We start from the raw sequence: 19,505 nt of genomic DNA, 5'->3' as shown, positions 1-19,505 counted from the left end.
ATGGACCTAGAGGATATTATGTTAAGTGAAATAAGTCAATCAGAGAAAGATGAATACCATAAGATATTACTCATATGTGGAATTTAAGAAACAAAACAACAAAGAGACAAATGAAGAAAACAGTCTCTTAAATACAGAGAACAAACTGGTGGTTACCAGAGGGGAGGTAGGTGGGGGAATGGGTGAAATAGATAAAGGATATTAAGAGTACACTTATCTTGATGAGCACTGAGAAATGTATAGAATTGCTGAGTCATTATATTGTACACCTGAAACAAATATAACATTGTATGTTAATTATACTGTAATTAAAAAAGGAATCAGGGAAATGAAGTGAATCAGGATTGGGAATATTGGAATCTCTGTCTATATATATGTATCCAATTTGCCTTAGAAAAAATTTTAAATTTAATGATGTCCATGGCAGATGATAAAAACATAATTACACCAATGTATCCTATTCTGCATTCTTCTAATGAAATGACCTTGACGTTCCACTGAGAGATACAAGCTATGTTCCCTCCCCTTAAATATGAGTTGGCTTTAGTGTCTCAGTTCTAGTGTCAGAAGTGACAGAGTATGACTTACTTCTGAAGCCACATTATGGAAGGAAATACAGACTGGTCTCTCTCCTCTCCCCACTGTCCCCTCACCGTTGCCCTCCTTCTTCCTCTTGGTTCTTCTCTCTCATTCACATGTAAGTATTCCAGCTTCTCTGAAGTTGCCATTATATCATCTAGAAATGAAGAGAGATTCATGAGGATTCCTAGCTGTTCCAGCCGTTAGCTATTAAATCCTCCCAGCCCAGACACCAGACCCTGGAGTAAGCCAGTAGCCAGATGATTCCTGTCCCTTCTCTGATGCCAAATAGAATCAGCCTTCAATCTGTCCCCATCATCACTGGGGGAACAGAAACAAGCTGTCCCCGCTGGGCACTAAAATTTCACTTTCATGAGCAAAATAATGTTGATTTAAGCTACTAAGCCTGAAGTGATTTGTTATACAACAATAAATAACTGAAACAATGTCTAACTTAAACAATTTTCTACGTGATTAACAATCTAATAAAACTAAGAAAATGAATCTCTACCCAATGCTTATAGTTACTTAGGGTTGGCCAAATTACCAATTCTGGATTCCAAAGGCTCAAGTGAGCATCCCTGGTTGTCAATAACACTGTGTATAGTCAAAATAGTGACCAAGAGGAGGTAGCACCCATTGGGAAAAGACAACCAGAAGCTTCACACTTCAACCTTTCCTGAAAACAACCCTCAACCATCTGAGTAATAAGGAAAACGCAATAAAAATAAAAACGCAATAAAAAAATAAAAATTAATAAAAACTTAAAAAAACACCATTCAGATTGGCAAAATTAAAACAAAAATCAAATAACACTAACAATTAGTGATGATATAGAGAAATAGGAACATTTATTCATTGCTAGTGGGATATTAACTATGAATCAACCACTTCAAGGATCAATTTATAATATTTAGCAAAATTAGAGATATACATATCCTATAAAACAGAAACTTCACAAATACAAGCCTGAGAGGCACAATGCACAAGTGAATAAGGTAGACTTATATAAGAATATTATCAACAATAGAATTATAATAATTGTAAACCAACTAAATGTTTATCAAAGAAAATGAATTAAATAGATTATCTTCATTCAAATAAATCTATGAATTATATGTGGTATTGTTGAAAACAGACATCCATACTTCAGAGCCAAAATATAATGCAAAGACAGAGTTTGGGATAAAGAGGATAGTAGCTTTATTGCTTTGCTGGAGCCTGAAACAGGCTATGACCTTCAAGAAACTGCAAGTCTGCATGGAGTAAAGGGCTAGGGAATTTTATAGGGAAATGCAGGATCTAGCTGATTTTGACAGTGATTGTGTATTTGCTGTCAGCCTCCTTGGTCATGTCAAGTGTTGATACAATTCATCTCTTAAGGGAAAGGGAAATAAATGCCACAGGAATAAGCTACACAGGCAGATCTTACAATGTTTGTAACATTTTCTTCTTAATCTACATTGTGAATATATGAATATATGCTAGATTATTCTTTATAACCTTTGTGTATCCAAAATACATTAAAATAAAGAACCTAGACTTCACATTAGTAGACATCAAAACATCCTGAGTGATGTGAGATGCTAAGATTTATTTATTTCTATATAATTATATTATCTGTTATCCATCTTTTCCCTACTGTTTTTGGATATTGTCTGTATACGTACTTTGGTATTTGTATTGATGCCATTCTGCTCAAATAAGTTGTCTATTTCTACACCATAGGCTCATTGTTTGCAACATTTTATAATACCTTTTAATTTTTAGGAGGGTAAGGTCCCCTCTGTTATATCATTATTATTTTCAGATACTTGTTCTTCCAGTTAAATTTCAGAATTTTGTCAAGATTCTAAAAAGAATGAATCATTGAAATTTGTTTGGATTGGCCGTGATTTATGAATTCATTGAAGAAGGCATAGCCTTCAAGTAGTTGTGTCTTTGCTTTTTATGAACACAAGAAAACAAACCATGTAAGATCTCATAAACTAGGACACACTTAATTCATATTTAAAGAATTTATTCATGGGCTTATTCATCTCCTTATTCATTTGACTCTTATTATCTGCCCAATGTGTGACAAGCATGATGCTAGTGATCAGGGTACAATACTTGGGGAGAAATCAGACCAGGGCTATTCTCCCTGACTAGTGTGATTATCCAAAGAGCAAGCTTCAAACTTGTGACTGAGAGGTCACAGATTCTGGGCAACACCATGGCACTTAGAAAACTTTGGAATATTCTACAAGAAAAGATTCTTTAGGAGTATGCAGGGAGTTCTCTGGATCATGAACGTAAAACTAAGACAGTAGGGCTAGGAAAAAAGGAGTTTTGCTGGTTACTACCTGTCATTATTATCCATCAGGATCTCCCTGGGGCAGAGAGGAAAGAATGACTGAGCCCAGAATTTTGGCATGATACTAGAACAAGCTTTCTTCAGGGGAAGCTGTGCAGATGTGTTTATGAGCAGATGCATCGCTGTTTGTCTATTTTTGTTGGTGATTCTTTCTGTTGATATATAGATTGTGTCAGGTCCTTCATTCTGCTACTCCTTCCCTCAGCCACTTCTTACCTCCAGTTGACACCTGACTCAGAACAAAGACACCCTAGAGGGCCTGTTTGTAAAAAGAACTTGCACTACACCATGATTTAGAATCTGGTCCTCTGAGTCCCACTCCTGAAATGATTTTGCAGATTTTGACAATGTATGGTGTTGGTTTATGCATTCTGCAATGGACATGGCAGAATTTTTGACAAACTTTCTTCCTCTGAGCTAATAAGAAAGAAACATGGCCACGTCTGGACCCAAAAGTTGAGGGGATGTTGGAACATGAGAGGTGGGATTGCAGAAAACACCTTGGGCACTGGGAGAGAGAGAATGTCTAGGGTAAAGCCATTGGCCAGAGAAACAAGATAGAGTAAAGAATCTGGAGGATGCTAAGGATAGATAGAACTAGAGCAGCTAACATTTTATCAGAGTGTCCAGCAACAGGCTCAGTACCTCTGGTGCCTTCAGGAGCATGACTAACCCTGCCACGGAGTAAGGCACGGCTGGGCTCCCACACCTACACACACTTGGGAAAGAGGGCTTTTGGGATACAAACTCCCAGACCCTAATCTAGTTCCAGATTCAGCTTTAACTTCAGCCTCTTTCCACAGGCTCCTCCATGACTGCCAAAGACTGCAACATGCCCAGAACCCCTGGGGTCAACCAGCCCCATCTCCTGGGAGCTCAGGGAAACCTCTAGGTTCAAGTTTGCATATAATAGCAGTGGTGCCTGGTTTGTGTGTTTTTGGGGAATGAGGGAGTGGCAAAGAGCTAATTCTGGGCACCCAGGGGGCCTTTCTTTAGGTGACTTAGATGGCCACACCAGGGCTTCTCAGTGCCCAAGAGTGAGGAGGGGGACATGCGGGGCCCTGAGTGTGTTGTCCAGGATCCATATGGCTGTGCATGTATATACAGCTACAGATAGCTGTCCACACTCAGACACACATGTTTGAAGAAGTTGTCTGGGCCCAGCTTCCCACACTCTGCCTCACATCCAGGTAAGTGGTTCCTGGTGAGCTGCGCTTCACAGTCCCATTCTGGCAGCCTAGTCTCAGGTGCCCACAAGCCTGTCACCTGATCCCTTTGTTCCTCATAGAACAGTTGTCATCAGAGGTCCCTGCAAATCCCTTATGTGCTGCAAACATGGATCCTTCAAGGTATGGTGAACAATTCTGTTAAGCACTTAAGCTATCTTATTTGTGGAAAGCTCTTTTGTTGACCTATTTCATCTTATGTTTACTGTGAGTGGTATTAAATATTCTGTCATTTTTCATGGTATATCTATCCATTTTTTGTTTCATATTCTTCAAGTTCCCTTCTTCAAGTGGAGACATATTCAAAAATTCACAAAATATATTTTCATATACTTACTGACATGCTTTATATGTGAACAATGATTATGATTAAGTGCATCCTTAATAAAAATATTCCAAATGAATATATTCTGTGAGATATTAATGTTGGAAGACCACATTATTATTATGGAATAGTTCAATATGTTATATAATAAAGCATATAATATTCAACTATGATATGGAAAATATATCGTCTTGATTTCAGAAAAATTTTTGTGTATCTAAGCACTCCACGTTTTGCTTTCCATTTTGAAACCCTTGATTCTTTTACGTTTGAGGCTCATGAAGGATTTTATTGTTCTTCTCAGGAACTGCACCAAGGTGACACCATGACCGTTTGCAATGCCTCCCTGGGTCATCCTCCTTTCTTCATTCTCCAAGGCATTCCAGGGATGGAGGACAAACACAGATGGATCTCTATCCCCTTCTCTTCCATGTACTTTGTCACCATTCTTGGGAATTGCACCATCATCTTCATCATCTGCACAGAGCGCTCCCTGCACAAGCCCATGTTCCTTCTCCTCTGCATGTTGGCCTTCACAGACCTGGGCATGTCCACTACCACAATTCCCAAGGTGCTGTGCATCTTCTGGTTTGGCCAGAGTGAGATCAGCTATGTGGGCTGTCTGGTCCAAATGTTCTTCATCCACTCCATATCTGCCTTGCAGTCTGCCATCCTGATGACCATGGCCTTTGACCGCTATGTGGCCATCTGTGAGCCCCTGCGCTATGCCACCATTCTTTCCAATAGTCGCATTGGGCTCATTGGCCTACTCAGTTTAGTGAGAGCCATCTTTTTCATTCTGCCCATGCCTGTTCTCCTCCAGAACATGCCTTTTCATGCAAATCATGTAATCCCAACCACCTACTGTGAGCACATGGCTGTGGTGAAGATGGTGTGTGTGGCCACCACAGTCAACCGGATATATGGCCTGGTGGTGGCCTTGTTGGTTGCAGGGCTAGACATCTCAGCTATTGCCTCCTCTTATGTGCTTATCATCCAGGCTGTCCTGCGACTGTCTTCTAAAGAAGCCCACCACAAAGCAGTCAACACCTGCACCACACACATCTGTGTTATGCTTATCTTTTACACACCTTCCCTGTTCTCTTTTCTCACTCACCGCTTTGGCAGGGGAATTCCACCCCATGTGCACACCATTCTTGGAAACCTCTACTTCCTTGTACCTCCAATGCTCAATCCTATTATTTATGCAGTGAAAAACAAGGAGTTTCGGGACAAACTGACCAAATATGGGTGCTGGAAGAAGGAGTCCATAACCATTGCCCATGGTCAGAAGCTTGTCTGATCATCCAGCACTGGTGTCTATGAGGAAAAAAATGTTAAATGGAAACAGTTTCTGGGCAAATTTTCAAGTGGCAGAAATGTGTCATGTGGTCAGATTGACTACCAGAATCCTTAGATACAGAGGCTAAGTCACAGGGACTTCCTTGCTTTCAGTAACTCTGAAGTAAGACTATCATCCCCTTTGAAATGAAGGTAGTGATACAGTCTTTCCATACTGACATGTTGGTTGGGCGAATTGTATGTGATCATGTTTGTAAAAGGACTCCAAACAACAGCACTTGCTGAACATACATGAAATAAGGTGGAATGTTTCCTATGCAGGCAACATAAAAGAAAGAATGACTTGCCCACCACCGTGCCATGCAAAGCCAAGGTGTGTTGGGTGTGAGTGTGCATTTGTATTTGAGTGTTTAAGGGGAAGTGGAGGTACAGATTGGGAACAGTGAGAAGGGAGAAGGAAAGTACAAGATAGTATTTGTAGTTACTATGTTATTTTCTTTGCTGGCTGCCCTTACCTGTGGGTAGAAGACTTTATTGTCTCCATGAAGAACCAAGGAATATGCACAGGAGATATAATCTACACTCAGAGACATTTCAGAGGAAAAAGAAAAAATGCAAGCTCCTGAGCCTAAAGGTTTAAAAGCATTTGACCTAATTTTATACTTGTAAAAACTCCCAGAGTCACCTCTCCTGCTCCTCTCAACTAATTCATGGTTTGGCAAGATTCTCTTACAAGGAGAACTTCTGAGAATGTCCCCTTAGTGGTTTTAGTTGTAAAAGTCTGTTTTATACTGGAACTCTTTGATTACAGACCTCTGCAAGGCAATTTCTGTGGGTATCCAGGAAGAAGTCCTGAACAGGTACTCATGGCAGCTGTGGAGGTCAGATCCTGTGCCCAGATGTGGGAATCATTACATTCAGAGGATATTCTTTCTTCTCTGGAGAATTAATGTGGTTGTAATGGCAAGTACTAGAAGTTGCATGGAGCTTGAAAGCAGAAAGATTCTAGTGTTTTCATCCTATTGTAGAACTCGTATATGAGGCAAAATTCAGTGAAAAGATGCCTATCCTTAATGCCACATGGCCACTATTTAGATGGAACTCTTACGATACTACAACTGGAGGGAGATGAATGAAACTTCTTTAGAGTGTTGTGCCTGCTGTAAGAAATAATAAATAAATGTTTCCAGTAGCCTGAACAGTTCAGTAACAAGGATTGAGAAAGGTAGGATATTTCAGTACTTGAAATAAGGGGCACAACCTTCAAGACAAAAAAAAATGAGGATTGAATAGGAAGTGTCTTTTCTATGAATGGAAGAATCAGGAGCAGAGGGTGAGGAGCAGGGTCCTGCCTGTCTGAAAGGAGTACCAAGGTCAGACATTGAATCCTCCACAAAACATAGACAAAATTCAAACCAAAACAAAACCCTGAGCACAAGGTTTGATGATTAATAATTTAATTGACAAATAAGTAGCAGAGAGTGAACAGGCCTGAGGCACTCATCATCTGAGGAGCTGTGATAGCAGGAGGCTTAGGTTTTGCTGAGATCTGAGAGTGGTTTTCTTTGCATGATTTGAAAGGATTTCAGGTACAGAAGGGAATCCACCTGCTGCAAATAGTTTTCCTTCTGTTTTTTGGTGAGCTGTTCTATAAACATGAGAAGTCTTTCTCTGTTTTACTGATATTGTGGGCTAAAAATTTACTAAGTCTTGAACACCATACACTTGGGAGAATGTGTGGGGAACCCTGGCAGTAGCAGCTGACTCTGGGAAAACTTGGGAAACTAGAAAATCGAAGAAGCCACTGCAGGAAGCCTGACTATGTCTGCCTTTCTCGCTGAGCATTTTTCCTTCTTCACAAGTATTATTAATCTGTGGTTGATTGTTCTTACTTCAGGATGAGCTTGATTTCTCTCCTGTGGCCTTGCTATAAATGTGCCAGATGATGATATGGGACACAGACTGATTCCCAACTCAGGGTTTGCTGCTTGCTGCTTGGAAAATCCATACCAGAGAGGCAAGTGATGGTGGAGAGAAAGGTTGCTTTTTCAGGAAGCCGGCAACTTGGGAAGTTGGTGGACTAATGTCTCAAAGACATCTTCCCTGTCCAGGTGCAACCGGAAGATGTTAAAGGGAAGGCTTGGGGAAAAGTTGGGGCGCTCCGTGTAGAAGGAGGTGTGCAGGCAGTTACTCTCATGTGGATACCTGAATGGACCCTCTGGCATCCCTGGCAGCTATTTTTGAATATAGTCAGGACTTATCTTCTGGGAGAGTTCTAGTCCTTCATTCCTCAAGGCTGATTGTCTGCAAATTTCAAGGAGAGTAAATTTGTTCTGCTACAGAGCAAGGCCTTATGTCAGCAAGCAAGGAGTTCACAAGCTTGCAGCTAGTTAACCTTAATACTGGTTGCAGTGTTGTTATGCTCACAAACATGTCAACTGACTAGTTTACCCTTCACCCTATAGAATTGTTCCTAGCCATGCAAAAATCAGAACAATGTTCATATGTTTGTTATCTTGGTCAAGTTTAAATCACTTTGTGCTTGGCTGTCAGGTCTTTGGAGGCTGAATCAATGCTGAATCCATTTCATTTTCATTATCTTTCCTGAGGGATTTCTGCCTGGAGATGTCCTAAGCCCCCAAATAAATTACAAATTATTATAACAAAATGATTATATAATGGTTTTGTATATAATTAACTCCTAAAAAATTCTGAAGCAGGCAACAACTCTCACTGGAGTCTGAGGTACTAGGGCAGAAGAACTGGAGTTTTCACCACTGGGGAGTATATGCTGGGTGTTCCAGAAAGCAGGGCCTAAGACAAAAGCTTGCATATTAGTGCTTTATTTAGAAAAGTGATTAAGGAGGTGTGGTGTGAAAAACAGGTGGAGTGAAAACTGAAAAGAGGAAAAGCCAATACAGGGAATTTTTTATCCAGTTACACAGGACTAGTGGAGACTGGTGTCCAACCCTGCCAGGACCAGCTAAAGAGCCTTAGGAAATGCATTTCAGAATTGTCATCCCCAAGAGCTGAGAGGATTCTACCCAATGGCTCCTATGGAGCTCAAGGCTCCTGTGGGGCTCATGTCCTCAACCCCAGTAATTCATGGTTGTGTACACATGGCAGCAGAGCTGGTGGCTGGGCTGTCCCATGCCATGGAGTTGGGGAAGTCCCATGGCAAGGAACTAGGTGTGACCTGATGTCCACTATCTGATTACACCTGCCTGGAACTGGTCACAGCACCAGTGGCTGAATAGGAAGTGGGACCAAGGGCATTAGGAAGTGGCATGGGGATTATCTACTGAAACAGTCCACACGACTGAGGCCTCACAGGAGGCCTGTGGACTGACTTTGAGATTAACAGGGAGCTCACATCTTGCATCCATCCAACAGAATTATTATCTGAATTTTCTAACTTTTAGTAACAAAGTCATCTATCTTTATTATGATAACTCAATTTCCACAAAGTGAACTCAGGTAACCCGAGCAGATATTCCCTAAAAATAATCCTTAAAAATATTTTGGGGCGCCTGGGTGGCTCAGTCATTAGGCGTCTGCCTTCGGCTCAGGTCATGATCCCAGGGTCCTGGGATCGAGTCCCACATCGGGCTCCCTCCTCGGGGGGAAGCCTGCTTCTCCCTCTCCCCCTCCCGCTGCTTGTGTTCCTGCTCTCGCTATCTCTGTCTCTGTCAAGTAAATAAATAAAATCTTTAAAAATATATATATTTTGAAGGGCTCCTAAAAAGAGCTTCTAATGATGTGCATGGTTCTCCTCAATCCTTATTTTTCTCCGAGTTTTCTTTTTCACCCAGAACTAAATAAGAATGTTGTTTATGTTTGCTATCCCAATTTCTGTTGTTGCTGTTAAAATAATACATGTGCTCGGAAAGGCAATCAAATATGGTAGGATACACAATAGGATGTAAAATTATCCATCTACTTCAACGTGATGTCAGTTCCCGAAGTCAAGCCTTTAGACATGTGTTATGTATACTCATAATTCCCTTACATATTAAAATATTAATGCATAAATACAAGCATCTGGATATAGTTAGTTCCCTTTCTCACAATGATGACTATCCCATCCATATTCCTAGATACTTTAGCTTTCTTCTTTTACTTGCAGCAGGTTTTTTTGTTTTGTTTTTTATTTCCTTTCTCTGCTGTTGCCAGTTACAAGTTAGCTTTCCTCCCCTTTGACATCAGCCAACAGGCATATTCTTTGTTTGTTTTTTTTTTATTCATTCATTCCTGGATGTTTCTACTTTGTTTCTTTGGTAAATCACACTTTCCTATCCATGTGTCATCTCCTCCAACACAAACGTTGTGAAACAGATCCAGGAATAGAGACAAATGAAACTGGCAGTGCCTTTCCTTTGATCACCCTGTCCCCCTCACTGTCTGGTAGTTCTGAGAAAGACCATGTTTCTTCTTTCACTGCAGGGCTTCTTTTCCTGTAGTGCTTTCTACTTTCTCCTTTGGTTGTGAACTTGAGCCATGTTGAGCTCATGCTCCATTTGACAGAAGCGAAAGTACCACTCCAAGCCTCTCCTGAGTGTCTCCTATGGGTGTGCAGGAGCGCAGGCATTTGTGGGAACCTTGGTCATTTTCTTTATTCTTATCTGAAGTGTCAAATGTAGCTTTGTGAGCCTGTTTAGTTTGTATGTTTAAATAGTTCATTTCTGCTTGTGCAACACACAATTTCATATTATGAGGCGGAATACGCTTTTTCCAAACATACCTACTTTGAGTTAAAAATGGATATTTAGGTGGGGCACCTGGGTGGCTCAGTTGGTTAGGCGGCTGCCTTCCGCTTGGGTCATGATCCCAGGGTCCTGGGATCGAGCCCACGTCGGGCTCTCTGCTGGGTGGGGGCTCTGCTTCTCCCTCTCCCTCTGCCTGCCGCTCTGCCTACTTGTGCTCTCTGTCAAATAAATAAATAAAATCTTTTTTAAAAATGGATATTTAGGTGAGTTTTTCTGCTCTACTTAAAGTACCACTGCTTTGAAGTTCTGTTCTTAAAACTTCAGTCATGTGGCTGGCTGTTTTAATAGATCAATACACCTGAGAATATGCTAGCACCTTTACAACTTCTTAGCTTATTGAGTTCATACTAGCAAAGCAAAGCTATTAATCTACTGTGTGTCTCTTGTTGCATTTTGCCTGGTTGTTTTTAAAATATCATGTTGTTTGGTCTTGGAGTCTTACAAGTCAGTAACTATATCAAACAGGTCAATACTCCATTCTGTCTGTATACATATACATATATGTACACACACATATGTATATCTGTATACATATACACATATATAACTCTGAGAGTTTAATACTCGGAATATGTGCCACCAACGGAGGACCTCCTTTTCCAGTGGTCAATTCTTCAGCTTTTGACAGACATTGCTTTATTTTGTTTGTTTGTTTAAGGTTTACAGTTTAATGCAAAAAAAAAAAGTCCTGTTATCATTTTGGGGACTATTAGGAAGTTCTCAGCATTTTTATATTATAGTTCAATGGAAGAAACTACAGATTTGATACTTTCTCAAATGTACTCAGGACAGAGAACAGAAATTGAGTATTTAAATACTAATTCAAATAGTTAATAAAAGAATAGAAGTGAAGTCAAACAAGTCATGCAAAACCCTGCTGACTGCAACGGAAGGAAACTCCATCACACTTCAAGAGATTTTGCTGTGAACTGTGGGCTGTGGATACCAGTCACATGTAGCAGAGCTGTCTCAGAGGTGGTCTGATTTTAGGGAAGTTCCACTTCGGATTACTGAGCTACATGCCTACAATCTGACGAGAGAAAGTTTAAGCAATTGTTGACAGATGAAAAGAAAAATTTCAATTTGTATCAAGTCTCCTTCAACTGCATTTTATTTGAATGGTCTGCCATTTGCTTAAATGCAGTATTAAGGGCAACACCAATTATTTTTGTGTTTAGATGTTCTAAAACATATTATTTTTAATAACATATTAATAACACAATAACATTAGGACACTTTTGCCCGTTCTAATATAATTAGTTCTTGTTTTCTGGATAACTTAGAATCCTGAAAAGCAGGATTGAGTCACTGATATCTAAATATATGTTATAGTTGAGTACCACAATAAATTTGATGATAGAATATTCTAATTTTTATTTAATTTCTAAGTGAACTTAAGGAAATGCATCTTTTTTTTTATTGTGTTCAGTTAGCCAAATATAGTACATCATTAGTTTTTGTTGTAGTGTTCAATGATTCATTAGTTCCATCTTTTTAAAAATATATTATTTATTTATTTATTTATTTGAGAGAGAGGATAGTGTGGGCACAAGTGGGCGGGGAGGGGCAGTGGGAAAGGGAGAGGGAGAAGCAGATTCCCAACTGAGCAGGGAGCGTGATGTGGGGCTCAATCCTAGGACACTGAGATCATGACCAGAGCGGAAAGCCCATGCTTAACTGACTTAGCCACCTGAGCACCCCAAGAAAATGCATCTTAAGATAGGTGTCTACATGTCTTCTATAGAAAAAGTTTCATAGTGAAAATTAAAGAAGAAATAACTTCTGTGGGCAAAATTGAATTAATGTTTATAATTTACACATGTGAGAACACATTATAAATGTTTAAATGTGTTTACTTAGTGTTATTTCTTAGCAATTTTGTTTTATCAGCAGAAATAGACCTATTTTATTCTTTATGACTCCTGAGCACTCCTTCATATGATTGCCAACATTTATTCCAACAGTTACCTACTAATGGACTGATGTTTGTTTCTTAAAAAGGTCTTATGAGCATCTTGTTATACTGACCATTTTTCCCCTGCATATGACAAGTATTATTGAAGTAGAAATGTGATTATTAGAGGAAAGAGTATATGCATTTTTTCTTTCTTACTGTAGCTCTTTTTTGCCTGATCACCAAAATATACTACATGAAATATAAACATTAAAATAAAGATATAATATAAACATTCCAGTCAGCTAATGACTGGTAATAGTTCATATTTGCACTTGTTTCTTTGGGCTTAAAACAAATCTAGGTCACTGCAGCAATCTGCATTCTCAACAGGGCAAGAAGGTTCTCATTTCTCCACACCCTTGCCAATATCTGTTGTTTCTTCTGTTGTTGAGTTTAGCCATTCTGATAGCTGTGAGGTGGTCTCTCATTACAGTTTTGATTTGTATCTTCCTGATGATCAGTGATATTAAGTATCTTTTCATGTGTCTGTTGGCCATATGTATGTCTTCTTTGGAAACTGGTGCAGCCACTGTGGAAAACATTACAGAGGTTCCTCAAAATGTTAAAAATGATGTGATGAGCACTGGGTGTTATACGCAACTAATGAATCATTGAACATTATATCAAAAACTAATAATGTACTATACTTTGGGTAATTGAATTTAAATTAAAAAAAAATAGAACTACCCTATGATCCAGCAATTGCATTACTAGGTATTTACACAAAGAATACAAAAATACTAATTCAAAGGGATACATGCACCCTGATGTTTATAGCAGCATTATCTAAAATAGCCAAATTATAGAAATAGCCCAAGTGTCCATTGAATAATGAATGGATAAAGAAGATATTATATACATATATAATGGAATATTACTCAGCTATAAAAAAGAATGAAATCTTGCCATTTGCAATGATGTGGTTGGAGCCAGGGAGTAAAATGCTAAGAAAAATAAGTCAAAGAAAGACACGTACCATATGATTTCATTCATATGTGGAATTTAAGAAACAAAAAAATGAGCAAAGGGGGAAAAAGTGGAGAGAGAGCCAATCCAAGAAACAGACTCTTAACTATAGAGAACAAACTGATGGTTACCAGAGGGGAAGTGGATGGGGGGATGGGTGAAATACATGAAGGGGATTAAGAGCACACTTACAGTGATGAGCACTGACTAATGTATAGAATTGTTGAATCATGCATTGCACACCTGAAGCTAAAATATAACACTGTATGTTAACTAACTCAAATTTAAATAAAAACTTAAAACCAAAAACAAAGTAGGTCTCTTAAAACAATTTTTTTCTCTCATAGTTTTGGAAGCTATAGGTCCAAAGGGCCACATTCCCTCTGAAGACTGAAGGGGAGAGTCTTTCCTTGCCTCTCTCCTAGCTTCTGATGAGCGCTGGCAATTCCTGGTATTCCTTGGCTTGAAGACACATCACTCCAACCTCTGCCTCTTTCATCACATGGCTTTCTCCTTTCTGTTTCTTCACATCATCTTCCCTTTGTGTTTTTCTGTGTCCATATTTCCTTCTTATGAAGGCCCCAGTCACTAGATTAGGTCCTACCCTAATCCAGTATAACCTTATCTTAATTTGATTACATCTGAAAAGACCCAAACAAGGTCATATTCTGAAGTTCTCGGTGAACATGAATTTTGGCAGACACTATTCAACTAAGTAAAGCATGCATCTATTCAGACCAGTTCCTTATGTAAATAAAATTCTACAAGCATTATTACTACCCGCATAATTATGGGGATATTATAAAGAAATTGAGCTTCTGTAACTTTATCTGCAAAATGGATATTATTACACAACTTGAGTTAGAGTAGAAATGGTTCCATGAGCTATTATATATAAAAATACCTCGAATAACTAGCACAGAGGCACTTCAACAGATGGTATGTCTGATGAAATTAATAGAATGTCAGAAACATAAGACAGGACTCTTCCATTCACTCCTATTCTAGGACAGAACTACCTCAACCTTAGCTATTGCCCTGAACTTTATGGTTTCTTACTATCCAGTATCCTCACATGTTTATCCAAGGTTTGAATGTTATCATTCTTCTCTATCATTAATATTATATTGATAACAGTAGAATATTCATTCCTTTATTTGCTTAGTTTTTTAAACTCTGACATGCTGATCATGATGGTGGCCAAAAGTCAGTGTCAAACATAAATCCTCTCTCTACGTTCCACCCTTCAATGGGAAATCTGGGTTATGAAATACACAAAGGCACAGGGAAGACACCATAGACTAATTATCTGACTCTACTCTGTTTCCTTCCCCCAGGCTAAACTTCCCCCAATACATCCTTCATAAGAAAAACACTTTCATAGTTAAGAATGAATTAGGAAATTTGTTTACTAAGAGAGATAAATAGCAGAATAGACTGGAGGTAAGGGTTTCTTTCTTTTCTTATAAGGGTAATATGATATTCCCCCCTGTTTGGTAAGCCTCTTCCTACTCTGCAGGCTAGACAAGACCGGGGAAAACTAAAGGAAAAGGAATATTTAGTACAGAGGGCTCTCTCAGTCAAGGTCACATGAATTGAAGATGTTCTTAAGGTTTATAGACAGGCGAGCTGAACAGAGTAGAGAGGAGGTCAGGATTGGTCAGAAGTCCTGGCTAGGTTTAAAAAGTACATACACAACTCTTATCCCCAGTGTCATATCTTTTTAAGAATCTCAAGCACAGGGGTAGAGATTTAAGAAGGATTTAGAAATTTGGGATTCTTTTTTCTGACTTTACAGTCAATAATCAAAATTGTTTAACTTTAAAACTGTGCTAAAACTGTGACTATCTTTTTTTAAAATTATTTATTTATTTATTTGTCAAAGAGAGAGAGAGGGAGAGAGAGAGAGAGCACAAGCAGGGGAAGGGGTAGGCAGAGGGAGAAGCAGGCTTCCCTCTGAGCAAGGAGCCTGACACGAGGCTTGATCAGAGGACCCTGGGATCATGACCTGAGCCAAAGGCAGACGCTTAACAGACTGAGCCACCCAGGTGTCCCAAAACTGTGACTATCTTATTTTTTAGTAGTTCCTACCCCATGGATTCATTTTAACTTTTGTTAGAAATGGGGTCATTTCTGCCTATCCAAACTTTTGTCTTATTACATTATGCAATTGACCCTATGATAACTATGTATTTAAAATGATTGGATAGAAATCACTGCAATGATTTAAGTAGTTGAGCATGGCAAAGCTTCATCATATAAGTTGGTCTTTGTGCATTATCTGAGTCACCGTGGAATATCACTTGAGGAACAGGTAGTGGTCTCAGAAGATTTTTAAATTAGTCATCTGGACACATGTTTTTCCTTGCAATGAAACCTTCTGTGATATGCATTTCAATAGTCCCTGCGTTTTGAGTCTCTATGTCTTCTTTAAGCTCCTTCATTTTTGTTATAAGCATCTACATCATTGCAATCATGTGAATATGTTGACTTGCCATTGCATTAAAAACAATTCTTATTGAGAAGATCAATTTCCTGAAGAGTTATTACATGTTAAGGTGGTATCCAAAGATGATGAGTACGTCAGGTCCCTTTCAGTACTAAGACATTCTTTAGAAACAGACACAGAATTTAAAAAATAAGAAATACAAAACCAAAGCAAATATAAACTTTCCACCCAGACAAGGAAAGATAATTTTGGATCATTTACAGAAAAATCTTGTGTGTAGTTTATGAACATGAACACAGATGTGAAAGTCATCAGAAGACCCATGCTGTAAGAGGGCTCTTGTTAAACAGACATAGAGGGCGCCTGGGTGGCTCAGTTGGTTAAGCGACTGCCTTCGGCTCAGGTCATGATCCTGGAGTCCCCGGATCGAGTCCCGCATCAGGCTCCCTGCTCAGCAGGGAGTCTGCTTCTCCCTCTGACCCTCCCCCCGCTCATGCTCTCTCTCTCATTCTCTCTCAAATAAATAAATAAAATCTTTAAAAAAAAAAAAAAAAACAGACATAGAAAGAGCCGTCTTGGCCTCTTCCTTTTTAGTTCTTAGCTCAATGAAAACACAAACGTATTGGTTCTTTATTCAAGCCAAAACACAAGAAACCACACCACACAAACACTCTTCCAGATCTATTTGCTCCACATCTCATTCAGGGATACAACTGGGTCTTGGATGTTTGGGCAAAGACAATGTCAGTTGTCCTCACTCTTTATTTACTCATGGGTATATTGTCTTTGCTCACAGCCTCTGCAGGTCTTCTGCAAAAGCCTTTGGCCACCTTGTGCCGTATTTCCTTCATTTTTATGCCATAGATGATAGGGTTGAGTACTGAGGGTAAAAGAAGGTAGAAGTTGGCAAGGAGAACATGAGCATGAGGTGGGATATTGTGACCTATGCGGTGGGTGAGAGATGAAAAGAGTGCAGTCACATAAGTGATAAGAATGACAAAGAGATGAGCTGAACAGGTGTTGAGGGCTTTGCAGGTAGCATCTCGAGAGTTGAGACGTACCACAGCCTGCAGAATGAGTCCATAAGGGAAGCCAATGAGCAGCAAATCAAGTCCCATCACGAGCAGAATCACAAAGAGCCCATAGATACAGTTAGGTCTGGTATGGCCACAGGCCATTTTCACCACAGCCATGTGGTCACAGTAGGTATGAGGAAGGACCATGTGGCAGAATTTCAACCCTTGAAGTAGAAGAGGCATAGGCAGAATAAGAATCACACCCTTGGCTAGAGCCACCAGTCCCAGGCATCCAACTAAGGAATGACTCAGAATTGTGTTGTAGCATAATGGCTCACACACAGCCATGAAGCGGTCAAAGGTCATTGCAACAAGTAGGGCTGATCATACCACAGATGCTCCATGGATGAAAAACATCTGGATGATAGGCATTGGCAGCTATGTCCCGATCATTGAACCAGAAGAGGCAGAGGAGCTTGGGCAACAGAGCCAGAGTAGATATGAGGTCAGCCCCCAACAACAAGGCCAAGAACAGGTACATTGGGCTGTGAAGTGTGGGCTTTGTGGCCACCAGAAAAAGGATAGCACCATTGCCAATGAGGATAGCCAAAAACATAGAGGAGAAAGGAAGAGATAACCACAAGTGCTGTGACTCTAAGCCTGGTATGTCCATCAAAGTGAAGGTCAGGAAGCTGGAATGGATGAGGATTAGCATGGTAGAAACTGTTGGTTGTTAAAGCAAGTTTAGATACCTGTCAATGAGACATGTGTGGTGGTTTGTTTATACCAGTTTGGCTTTTAATGACTTGCTGAGATGGGGCTCAGAGAAAGATAGAAAAATACCTCTGGGGTCACTGAGTCTGCAGTCTGGCTTCAAGTCATCTGTAAGCAACTCTATTGTTTTCATACTCATTTCTTTGTGAGCTGAGCTTCGGGATTCTTTTCTGTATAGAGGATGTTGTAGTGGACCTTTACTCTTACCTGTCCCAGTTCAGCAATTCCATACTTCAAAAAATTTTTCTGGAGTCCTAAGTAAGAATAGAAGAATATATATAAATATTTTTCTCCTTGATTAAAGTATGGAAAAATCCATGATCTTCTCATTGGGAAGCTTCCCAATTAGAGAAGAAATATGCTTACTCACCCCTTGTTGCAGAAGAGCTGAGCTGTTGGGGGAAATCTCCTTTGAGTTTCTTTGCTTTTTTGTGTTGTCCCTCTTTCAGGGATCCACACTCTCTGGTCATGAACCTGTTTCTCCTTCTGGGGTCCTCTGATTTTCAGACAATATATGAAGGATATATTGTCCAAATAAGGACACCATAAGATGGCTGCTTCCCACTAGCTCTCAAGTATTTATGCACTCGATGAACTGTCCTTTGAAGTTTTTTACATGAACTGTGCATCTTTCTTTCATTTACAGCTGGCCCTCATTCACGTATAGATTGAATTGCTTTTAATCATGAGGGATTTACTTCAAATTAGAGCCCACCAGCTCTTTTATTCTTCAGTTCCTATCATGAATTAGCAGAATTTGTCTTTCCTTCCAAAGACCTATAGATAACAAGCAATAAAGCAAGAACCCTTTCCACAAATACCTGCCTGCATTGTATCTATTTTTTTCATCTCCCACATGCTGTCTATTTCATCTATTTTTAGGTTATGTGTATCCAGTTTATGCCTATAGCCTCTACTCATTGTCTCACATTTTAGGGAACTTAACATTATCACATAAAATGATATTTAGAAAGTCCCTTGAGCCGTTGTAGTCATGGAGATGATTAGTGATTCCTATAGGAAGTAGGTATGCATTATGATGGAAATTTGTATTAAACTTAGGCATCTAAAAGGAAGCTAATCTTTTTTTTTTTAAAGATTTTATTTATTTATTTGAGAGAGAGAGAATGAGAGAGAGCAAGCACATGAGAGGGGGGAGGGTCAGAGGGAGAAGCAGACTCCCCGCCGAGCAGGGAGCCCGATGCGGGACTCGATCCCGGGACTCCAGGATCATGACCTGAGCCGAAGGCAGTCACTTAACCAACTGAGCCACCCAGGTGCCCCTGGAAGCTAATCTTTTTAATAAAGTGGGGGGGGGCGGCGGAGAGGAAACCAGGACCAATAACACAAAGAGAATCTTTGCCCAAATGAAGTTAACACTGTCACTAGCATTTGGTAGAATATACTAGATGGAATAATTCTCCCTCAAAAGTAGTCATACAGGGTGCACTTTTTTTAAGGGGGGGAGGGGCAGAGGGAGAGGGAGAGAGAGAATCTTAAGCAGCCCCATGTGGGACTCTGTGCTCAGTGTGGAGTCTGCTTGAGACTCTATCTCTAAATAAAAAAGAAAGAAAGAAAGAAAGAAAATATTTAAAAAGCCTGCTTATACTAAATATTTTGTGTATGATTTAAAAAACTATAGACCTGCCTCATTCTAGTTCTTGTCCTAAAATTTGAGCTCATTCATTATTAATTATTACTCTTGTTTTTATACAATCCCTGATTAGAGATTTCCTTTGCTTTTCATATAGGTATCTGACCCTAACTGACTAAAATCCTGTTCCTGCAA

General features: G+C 39.6%; 1 protein-coding gene and 1 pseudogene across 1 annotated transcript; one reads left to right on the top strand and one right to left on the bottom strand.

Annotated features, from left to right (window-relative positions):
* Positions 1-4,788: 4,788 nt before the first annotated feature.
* Positions 4,789-5,789, top strand: LOC118004225 (olfactory receptor 52D1-like). Its single transcript, XM_034995457.1, has one exon. It carries the CDS (start codon positions 4,812-4,814, stop codon positions 5,787-5,789), a length of 978 nt encoding a protein of 325 aa, XP_034851348.1. The 5' UTR covers positions 4,789-4,811.
* Positions 5,790-16,687: 10,898 nt separating this feature from the next.
* LOC118003980 lies at positions 16,688-17,941 on the bottom strand (annotated as a pseudogene).
* Between the last annotated feature and the right edge of the window lie 1,564 nt (positions 17,942-19,505).

The sequence above is a fragment of the Mirounga leonina genome, unplaced genomic scaffold (genome assembly GCF_011800145.1).
Source record: "Mirounga leonina isolate KUSES-001 unplaced genomic scaffold, KU_Mleo_1.0 Mir_92, whole genome shotgun sequence".
NCBI classification, from domain to species: Eukaryota; Metazoa; Chordata; class Mammalia; order Carnivora; family Phocidae; genus Mirounga; species Mirounga leonina.
This window is presented reverse-complemented; position numbering and strand designations above follow the sequence as displayed.